Genomic DNA, 10842 nt, shown 5'->3' with positions numbered 1-10842 from the left:
CATTGAAAGCCAATAGCTTAGACAAATAAAAACACGACAAAAAAATGATTTCAAATTCACCAGCACCCTCTTCAGAAAAATTTCTTGATTTTAATTTCTAACACAAAAATTTCGAAACACTAATGTCGGGTTTTTTTAGAAACCCAATCTCTAATGGAAATGTCAAAAAATTCTCGGTGTTCACCCGAATTCCGTAGTAGTGTACACCAAGTGAAATAGACAAAAGTCCGATAATCGAGAAATTAGGCTGTGTGCTATTGGGTAGGTTTGTGTATAAGTTAAATGCAATAATACATTTTTTTCGATTTTCAATTAATATTTTGGAACTTCACTATTAAAAAATCCAAAATCGACGATAAAAATTCGAAAATTCGGACTGGCCTTACTTTATTTTTCAAATCCTACTAAATGTTTTTTTTCATTTGCATGAAAACTATATTTAATCCTCCTACTTGGCCCCTCCCAATAATAAATCCTGGGTGCACTACTGGTAGTAGGTACCTACACTACCTATCTACTATCCATTTAATTTTTTGTGGAAATAAAGTACTTTGGTGAAAATCAGGGAACTCAGAAATAATGAAAACTGATATACATAACGGGTAAGGCGATAGCAGGTAACCGACTCGAGTAAGGAAGAATCCGGGTTAAACTTACACACGTGTCAATAATACGTTTTACGTCGAATACTGAAAACTGTTCTCGGTTTATGCATTTACGCTCATTTAATGTTGGTGTATTACACACACCATTGCACGTGCATAATACGTGCTTCATTTTCGTAGGACACTCACACATTCAAAATCCTGCTTCACCATGCGGCGTATTGAATATGGCCTATCGGTATTCTACTTATTATCTGTTCTGTGGTGAAAATATATATCATTGCTATGCATATTATAGAAAACATGTACCTATGTAGGTTTTATAAATATTTTTTTGTTTTTTTCAACCTTTCATGTCGAAAAAAACCCGTCCACATTCCGTCAGGACATTTTTCAATTTTAGATAAATTTCTACCCAATTTCTTTCTGTACCGCAGTTTTTCCTGCAAAAAATAAAAATCTCTCTTCCGGATTCATAATTTTCTTACCTATATAAGCTTTCTGATTTTTGCCAGGTGTTTCATTTCGTTCTCACCTTTCTTGTTTAAAAAAATCCACTAGAATTCTGAGACAGAATATTCTCTTTCGGACGATTCCGACCAAACCGGAACTGTTAGCAGCCCAACCTCAGCCCCATACTAATCTACGGTTGAATAGATTTACTGTCTTCACTTGTTTCCTACAATTTGCCTTATCTGGCTGATTTTTTTTATTCATTTGTATACTTACCTACCTCAACCTCTAGGTACTGAGGGTAAATAGGTAATGAAATTGGAAACCATGAGGTAACTTCTCAGTCATGTTCTTGTTTCATTACTGAAGATTGTAGTCTTCCTGAGCAATTTATCTCCACTTGTCTCTGGGCTCAGCTTAGTGGATTGCTGACTCTGATGATCCTTTTACTTTTTTACCATTTACACCACTAACGGCGACCCTTGTAGTCCAATGCATAATTCACAGGCTTTTCATCGTTCGTCCCGGTGAAGTCACAATACATTAACGTGATTTTCTCAAAGCCTGGGTGTTTTTGTGATTGTTTTACTGCTACTACTATACTACTGTACCACAATAAAAATGCTACTGCAATTGGGACTCAACCTGTCATGCTCAAATTACATGGGCAGATTCTGTCTGGCCCGACCGTCTGCCACAATTATTGCCAAAAGCTATCTATGGTTAAAAATCACTTTTCTAGAATCGTGAACGATCGTAAGCAAATTGGAACAATTCCTATTTCCGTCTGCCACGATTCACCTACAGCCCTATAGATTGCCGAGAATGTAAGATAATATCCGAACTTACAACCCGCTTTGTAAGTTAGGGCGCCGCGCCGTAGTTAATCAACAGGCAACAAATCAAAGAACTGAGATCTAAATTAATAATAAATATACAAAATTAAAGTATTTTCTAGATGACAAATGGCCATGACTCGCTACTTGCATAAAATATATTTATAGTTAACTTTGACAGCTGAGTTTTTGACATAAATATGTGAGGGAAAACTGTTCAGTGTAGTCACCAATCTAACAAAGAAATAGTTTTTGGTCAACGTATAATTTTATTAATAGCAAATATATTTAAAAATTGTAAACCATGCTATTTATGTTTAGCTCTTCTGTGTCTCATGTTTGCCGAAGGGCGGCAGGCAGGGATTGGGGACATCTGGAGGCAGCCAAAACCCATACTGGGTTATAATAATTACTGTATTTCCAGTGCAAGGATGTTTGTGATGTTTTCTCTTTTAAAGATTATGTAGATTGGTATTGTAGATCCACACAAAAAAATAAGATTTTATAATGTTTTATTAAACTTAAAAAAATATAATCACATGGTTTTAAAATATACACATCATAAAAACAGGTGCATAAAAAATAATATATAAACAAATAGAGTAGGTACAAGAAACTATTGTATAAATAAATGGTTTCTTTAATTTTTTCAACTTACTCCTTTTATATTATTTATAGTCATATAATTTAGATGAGAATCCACATTGGGCGTCCAGATGACATACAAAAAATGAATGAAATTATAAAGTTGACAAATACTTTGGTACCTAGTGAATTAAAAAATATATTTTAACATTAGACTAGACCCGTATATCCAACATTAATATTCTTCTTTTGACCATGTCTGATCCTAATAAGATAATAATTTGGGCCTCCACGGGGTGGAGGTTTGCATTAAAAGATTTTTGATTTTACGAGATATAGATGTTAGCCACTTGCTCAACTTATTAGGTCCATACTCTGAATCCAAACACAAATTGAAAAATAATTTGTGTATTTTCCAGACCTAGGATTAGAACCTGGGACCCACAACATAATAAGCCGAAGTGTAAGCCATTTGGTCATCGTGGGTGATTGACATTAGTGGGACATTAATATTAGACATTGGTTTTTTAGAACTCATTTTCAACAATAATTTTACAGTATATTCTAATTTATTTTCTGTAAACTAAATATTATGCCGTGGGGTCCTAGGTACGAATCCTGAGTTTGGCGAATACACAATATATATGAGACGTCTAATTACAAAAAGCGACAAATGCACAATTCAATATTTTCGAGAAACAACTTTTTTGTGTTTCAAGCTTCAATTATTTGTTTTAACGTGAGATATTTTTTTTCCGTTGTATTCTATGTCGAAATTAGAGCCAATTGGCAATTTGTTTCAGCCGATAAACTCTTAAATGTAATAAATATAGGCAAAATAAAATTGGACGTGGCGCTATTTGTACCTCACTTTTTAATTTACTCCGCATAAGGCACATATTTCCGTGGCACTGCCATGAGTTTACCAGATGCTACAGCATGGGAGACGCCCTTTTCAATATTGAACGTTCCCTTATTGGTTGACTTAAACACGCGCAAAATCAACCAAGCTTTAAATAATATGAAACACGGACTTGGCGCTTTTTGTAATAAATCGAGACTTAACATATTTTTTTTCGTAGGGTCATATTGCGTTTTGGAATTTATAGATTAACTCATTCGCTGCAGACTAGATAATGAATTTTAAATTACCACCTTTAAAATGCACGTTAATTACATCGATTGGCCGCATGGTCATTACGCGCCAGGTGCGTCTTCAGCGTCCAAAGTATTAATACATATTGTGTAAAATTATACAAAGAATACGTGTGTATTTTTTCTCGATTTTGACCAAATGTGGACTTATCGCTTTTTGGAATTAGACGCCTCATATATTGTTTATCAATTTGTGTTTGCGTCAGAGTATGGACCTATTAGGTTGAGCAAGTGGCTAATATAAATTTCTCCTAAAAACAAACCTCCACTCTGTGGAAGTACATTTATGATCTTATTAGGATAGGACATTGTCAAAAAAGAAAATTATTATTTTGATCCTAGGATAACCAACTGTATTATTTCCTAAATAATCATGAATTTTTAATTCATACAAATAATAATTATTACTTTCTATAATATAAAACCAGGTAAGTATGTATATGTCTTTAATAGCACTGCTATTCAGGCAAGAAGTCGCCATCAGCGAGTTACGACATGTTTGCTCTCCGATTGGTCATGTTCAGTATTTTGTCCCATTTAGTGACTGTAGTGGCAGTTTACAATCACAGATGTCATTGTCATACGTATACCGACAGCCGGTAAATTCACTTTCTTGTAAATCTAAGCCAACATATTATAACAAACCTGTTTACAAAACTCCTTTATAATGTGAAACAGTAAATCATAAATTATTTCATCCATACATTTCCATGATTTCTTATATGTCACTTACTCCGTATTAGTCATTGGAAATGAGTCACATAAATATGGATGAATGCAAGTCTTCGCATTAATTACGTTTCATGTCTCCTTCGGATTGATTAGGACATTCGAATCACAGACAACAAAATTTCTCCTCACACATATTCATGGCGAATGCTGACTCTCTACTGTTTTAAAAGCATTCATGAATTATTTCTGCTGGATGGAAAGGTAGGTTTTTAGCGAAGCATGAAGATGGTGTATGACTGATTAACAGGGAGCCTCTGTCTCATACAGTTTCATTCATCCGTACATAAATGTTGCTTGTTTGCTCTATTTGACCATGGCCTGTTTAAATAGTATATTTTTCCGAATCCATTGGCATATTTAAACATCCATTTTTACTAATAATGATTTGATGATATACAGTAAAAGCATAACAATAGGATATAAAATAAATTTGTACTAATTAAAATTTACTATACAATATTGATTTAGTAAATATTCAAGATACAGGATCTTGAAAGAGCTCACAGAGAACCGTGCAAAGTTTATAAAGTGGTAAACCCATAACAGTGAAGTAATCTCCTTCAATCCGTTCTATAAGTGTTCCTCCAATACCTTGGATTCCATAACCACCAGCTTTGTCTCTGAAACATTAGATATAGCACCAATCTCATTATATAAGAAATATTAAAAGACAATGGATACCTAGTTACCATCAAAATGTAAAGATGCAAAAACTGTTTTTGTTTTTTTTTTGTCAATAATTATTAAGATAAATGTATGTGTAATGAAGACGAATGAAAGTGAAATAAGTGTTTATATACTTATATATTTTTTAGTTTCATCAACTGAATTTGTAATAACACCTCAAACACATGGTTCTTAGGAAATTTTGGGGTGATTAGTATTGCACCGGTTGCTTTTCTATGCATGTATTAGTATTGCACCTTTTCTATGCCCCACGATACTACTATAGCAGTATCTGACACGCTGCAGATTTTTAACCTTTTCACCTCGGAGCATTTAATTACTATTTAATTACCACATTTAAATAACATGCAAATGCAAATAAATCGACAGTGGCTAGTAATTGAGTTTAAAGTCGGACGAGATAACTCCCAAAATTTGTATGTGTGGCCTGTCGATCACGGCCTCATAGAGCGAGAAAACTCACTGAAGGCATAGAACCGGTTAATTGGTAAACCACAATATGTGAAATTGTGAAATGTGATGGATGTAGATTTAAGTTGCACTCAAATATTTTTTCTAATAGTGTTTCTGAGGTTTTCAAACTATGTATGTTCAATAATGAATGCTACATTCTTAAATATTGTTTAAAAATCACAGTTTAATTAAAAATTAATAACAAGAGCAGCATAGGTTAAATCCGAAACTTGAATGGATGTGATCCTGTCTAGGAATCACGGTAAGTACGTATTGTTAATACCTTCAAATTACAAAAAAGACTGTTGCCAATCGCAATTAATATTAAGGCATTCTAATTGATTTAAGTTTTGTACTATTCTATTTAACTGTTAGATTTGACTAGGTCAAATGGAATAGTACAAAACTTAACTCGATTAGAATTTAAATTAAAATCCCTTCCAGTATCCACAGTCAATAGTATTAATATTACGGGAATTTGAAATAACAACTCAGCTGCATGTTGTTAGGGAATATCATTGTGAATAGTAATGCACTATATAGTAAAGTTGGTTAATTGACAATGCACATTGCAGGAATGCGATGGATGGTAGTTTAGGTCACATCCGGTACAAATAGGTATATTTGTGAGGTGTTTAATTAATTAAATTTAAATACCTACTATAAAATTAGATTTTTTTTAAATCATTTCAATTCAATGTGATACTCACAGGGGTTCTCCAGTAGCTATGTATCCTAAGATTTGTTCATCAGATAATTTTCCAAAGAAAACTTTAGTCGTTTCACAGAATTTTACTATTTTCAAGCCCGCCTTCACTACGACTCCAGTATAAACTACATGGCCTTTTCCATTTAACCTAAAACAGAAGTAAAAATTAACATACAATAATCTTAGTTCTCGATATTATTACAGAATTATTGTTTACAAAAATACAACTTTTGTGTACTTATCTGATGATTTTGCATTTTAAGCATAAATTACTGGAAAGTGTTATTTTCAAATTGGAACAATAATATTTATGCATATTTTTAATAGCCAATAAAGCCTTTATTGCAATAAATGAACTTTAGAATATTTTACTAAACAAATAAGCAAAAAGAAAGTATATAAAATGTAGAATAGATGTAATATTATTTTATTTGTTTAGGGGTGAGAACGGCAAACTGTGTCTCGTGAGCCAGATGTGGCTCTTAGGTATGATTGTGTGGTTCTGCAAAACATTGTAAAACTTGTCAAAAGAATGTTTATTATTGAAATAATAAATATCCCGAAGGACAGCTATTTTAAGCATTAGGCCTTCCGCTCATGGAGATATTAAAATCCGACGAACTTGTTGCTGATGGAACTCATAAACTAGCCAATGACTGATGTTTCGCACACGGCGTTACTGAAACCCACCTGCAATAATAATCTCATAACCTCAAACTGTCAAACCCATTGTCTTTCCTATTTCATTCTAAGCATTTTCCGTAACTTCTGCCACAAATTTAAAATTAAAAATTGGTTCACCCATCTTTAATTTTTGACGTCTTGACTTGTTATTGCTTGTTCAGTTCAGTTTAGTACTACCAATTTTGGTAAGAAAATATGATTTTTCATTGGATCTACTGATATTGGCACCACTGTTTTATGGGAGATTGGAAACTGAGAGACTGGGAGACGAACATGTCGCGTCTCTTCAGTTTAGTAGCGAACGTTTTGAAACTGAGAGATTCCAGTGTTGCTGTGAGCGAGCTGCCATTGAAATACATTAGCTAGATACTGGCTGGAGTTTTAGTTTCAGTCTCGTCTTTTTCGAGTATTCTCGTGAGCGGAAGGCCTTAGAGAAACTTTTCCGTGAAGGTTTCTGGAATGTTACAAATCCTCTTAGTGCCAATGTCAACCAATTTATCTTGTCATCAGTTAATATTGACACAGGCACCATTGAAATACAATTGTTACAAATATGAAAATCTCATGAGTGAATGAAGATTTTAATAGAGCAATTAATTTAATATGCAGATTGCAGACACAATGATAATCAGTATTTGGAATAGCCTTCCGGACTCGTACAATCGGTTGAAATAATTGCATTGTTATCATGTTATCAATTCTCGTAAAAATATATGACTCAAGATCTAAATAAATTGTCATGCTACTCATATTTGGCTCTCCTGTCTCAAAAGTTTGCCGAATTTACGGTATTGTTAACTTTTACTGAAGAAAGATAGCTTACTGTGATAGCATATTAAACGCATCTTCATTGTTGCAAGGTTTACCAAATAGCTTTCCATTTAACGTGACCATTGTATCAGCTCCAATGATGATGTCAGCTTCAACACCTTCTGTGCTTTTCAATCTTTGTTCCACTTCAATAACTTTTTGGAGTGCTGTTTCCTCTATGTATTCAGATATACTACTGAATGAGTTTGGGTCCAAATTTTCTTCAAATAGTGATGGATATAAATCAACTTTCAAGCCCTGAACATAGAAACAGAGATATGTAAAATTATTTACAATTCGTTTAGTTAGGCCAAGATGCATAAAATGTCACTAATCACTAATCAGCCGTTATTTAGGTAAATAGTGTTTCATGGTAAATGTAAATAGTGTAAAATAGGGAGCTCCAGGTTAAATTCCCGGTGAGGTTACAATGGGAATTTACACTTAAAGGGGCCCAAGATTTTTTCATAGATTTTTTCCAATTTATTCAATTCAGGGACTCTGGACCATAGGCCCATTAGCCTTATGGTAAATGCAGCCTTGCTGAGATCTATGAACTAAGAAAAGGCATTTAGAAAATGAAACAAAAGAACCCGAATAATACTTTGTTTTCACTGTTGATAAATAATTGTTTTAAGTATACAATTTGTGCATTTCTCTTTACTGTCATTAATCTTTCTTTGAAAATGGGTTTTCAATCAGTTTTTAGGTAAATTGCCATTTTATACCCCAAGTAGAGCATATGGACCTCCACAGAATGGAGTTTATATTAATAGGGTTCTTTTACAAGAGATACTTCTAAGCTATTTGCTCATCTCATTGTGTTCTTGCACTAGATCAAACACACATGATTTTTCTTTTAGCCAGCGGTGGCATCAAACCTGCAACCCATGTATATGGCCGTCTGGCCATTCAGCTACAAAAGGTATAACCTCGACTTTATCTAATTAATTTTGGTTGTTTCACTTCTATTACTAACTACACTACTGTAATCGGACTTCATGGCCTGTGTAGTGTTAAAAAAATATATATTCTTTCGACCATGTCCGAGATATGGGCCTCCACAGAGTAGGTAATTTGTATTAACAGATTTTGTTTTTTACGAGAAATGGATGTCAGCCACTTGCTCAACCTATTAGGTCCATACCCTGACAGACACAAATTGAAAAACAATATGTGTACTTGCCAGACCCAGGATTCGAACCTGGGACCCACGGCGTTATAGTCCAACGCTTAAGCCGCGCGGCCACCGTGGGTGTATATACTTATGTATTTTTTTTTAATATTAAATAAATTTTTGTATCTGCTAAATAAGGAAATGTAATTACAATATTTTTAGCAAGTTCCTGTCGTCTTGGAGACCCGCTCGCCAAAATAATCTTTTTTGCACGCAGTATGTGCATAATTGGTTGTAGCATTTTGAATCCGACGATTGAAATGGTTCGTCAGTTGGTTTATGGAACAGGTGAGAGCTGCTCAGCTGAGTATCTGAGACATCAAATAAACTTAGAAATCTAAACATGTAATGTGGTCGCTATTTTGGGTATACTTGAGGTATCTTGGGGTTGGAGGAAATATTGTAGGACACCTAGGGTATTTATTTAAAATTTCATATTTTTTTTAGATAATAATATTAGCTTTGCTCGGGATTTTTTCTTGACGTTCGTGTATTTTTACTGTCCAATATTACTTTACAAAAAACAAAGGTGCTTTTCACTGGTTCTCCGTCATCGTAATCTGTCAGTCGCCATTTTGTATTTTAGCTATCTTTTTGTCATCGAATTATAGTACGCGGTCCAAGCCATTATAGTATTTCGGCAAACATTATAAGAGTTTGTCACATAAACATAACAGAGAATTCGAGAAAATCCGATGCCTTGCTTTATTATAACACCTCTTACGACCGAAAAATGCTAACACCGGCCGCCGTCATTAACCGTCACGTTAGTTTTTTAGAGTAGGCATACAACGCAAAACCACGTCCATAGACTAATATCGCACACTGAGATCTTATATTATTTATATTATACACCTAGATTATACTTACTACGTCCCTCGCTTCACGTTATTACGATTTGCTGTGATTGAAGTACGAACATTTTACGGAACTTTAAACATCGCAACATATGAACCCCTAACCAAACCGGCGAATTCAATTAATAAAATTTTTCAAATTTGTGGTATTTTTGACGTACTATACTTTTTTAATAGTACGTGGATGAAAATGTAACTTTTCGAATAGTACGCGAACCAAAATGTACTATAATTATAGTTCAGTTGGCAACACTGCGCTCACTGATAGATGACAGCGAACGGTGGCGGAGAACCAGTAAAAAGACCCAAAACAAATTAATGAATGTCCTGTAAGTTCTTTTGTTCAGAGTATTATGACTTTATAGGTTATGATTATGCATTAGCTTGGTTAGGTTACATTCGTTCGGTCATTGTTATATATATATATATTGTTATTATTGTGCACCCGTCCTCTATGTTATTATGAATCATTTAAAATGTAATAAAGACTGACTAAATTTAATAATTATTCAACAAGTATAAAATTTATAAAAATGATATGTGACAGTTTTACAATTTGCGTTTAATGTTAGTAGTATATGTATATGAAATATACAGTATATTATTGTATAATGCGTTTATTTTCAGTAAAAAGTAATAATAGTAAAGTATAAAAGTTAAATTTCTAGCAGATGCAATGACATTTTTTTAACCTTTTATTTTGACAATGTGTCATTGAGACGTCAGATCAGGTCATAGACAAATCGACAATAGGTTAAGCCACAGCAGTGTTGCCATATTTTCAAAGTGGAATTATAGTACCGAGCCTCCAAAATTATAGTATTTCGTCAAAAAATATAGTACGCGTTGAATAACGAATACTTTTCTGCATTTTCCAAAAATTTCGCGTAAAGTAATTAACGTCACCTTTTTTTTTAGACAAAAATTCAACTGTAAGGTGATTAACATCTCGTTTTTTTAGACAAAAAATGAAATGTAAGGTGATTAACGTCTCCTTTTTTTTAGACAAAAATTCAAATAGAAGGTGATTAACGTCTCGTTTTTTAGACAAAAGTTTAAAAGTTAGGTATTTTAGTTCTCCCGAACAGCTTTAGCGCAC

General features: G+C 33.5%; 1 protein-coding gene across 1 annotated transcript; it reads right to left on the bottom strand.

The window, feature by feature from the left end:
* Positions 1–2174: 2174 nt before the first annotated feature.
* On the bottom strand, positions 2175–10494 carry LOC147066341 (uncharacterized). The gene is made up of 6 exons (XM_085955589.1): positions 10436–10494; positions 9038–9197; positions 7723–7967; positions 6217–6363; positions 4557–4986; positions 2175–3849 (listed from the first exon to the last, which is right to left on the bottom strand). The coding sequence occupies exons 2-5, from the start codon at positions 9125–9127 to the stop codon at positions 4842–4844; spliced, it is 627 nt and encodes a 208-aa protein (XP_085811715.1). The 5' UTR covers positions 9128–9197; positions 10436–10494; the 3' UTR covers positions 2175–3849; positions 4557–4841.
* Between the last annotated feature and the right edge of the window lie 348 nt (positions 10495–10842).

The sequence above is a fragment of the Rhyacophila brunnea genome, unplaced genomic scaffold, assembly GCF_057557595.1.
Source record: "Rhyacophila brunnea isolate RB1 unplaced genomic scaffold, BYU_Rbru_1.0 scaffold_5, whole genome shotgun sequence".
In the NCBI taxonomy this organism is placed as follows: Eukaryota; Metazoa; Arthropoda; class Insecta; order Trichoptera; family Rhyacophilidae; genus Rhyacophila; species Rhyacophila brunnea.
The sequence above is the reverse complement of the archived record's forward strand: the minus strand, read 5'-3'. Positions and strand labels throughout refer to the sequence as shown.

Excerpts from the sequence above, each read along its gene's own strand:
- LOC147066341 (XM_085955589.1), bottom strand. The coding sequence starts at position 9,127 with ATGCTACAACCAATTATGCACATACTGCGTGCAAAAAAGATTATTTTG. Across the intron at positions 7,968-9,037 it reads AGGAACTTGCTAAAAATATT|GGCTTGAAAGTTGATTTATA; the intron begins GTAATTACATTT and ends TTCTATGTTCAG. Across the intron at positions 4,987-6,216 it reads ATAGCTACTGGAGAACCCCT|AGACAAAGCTGGTGGTTATG; the intron begins GTGAGTATCACA and ends CTAATGTTTCAG.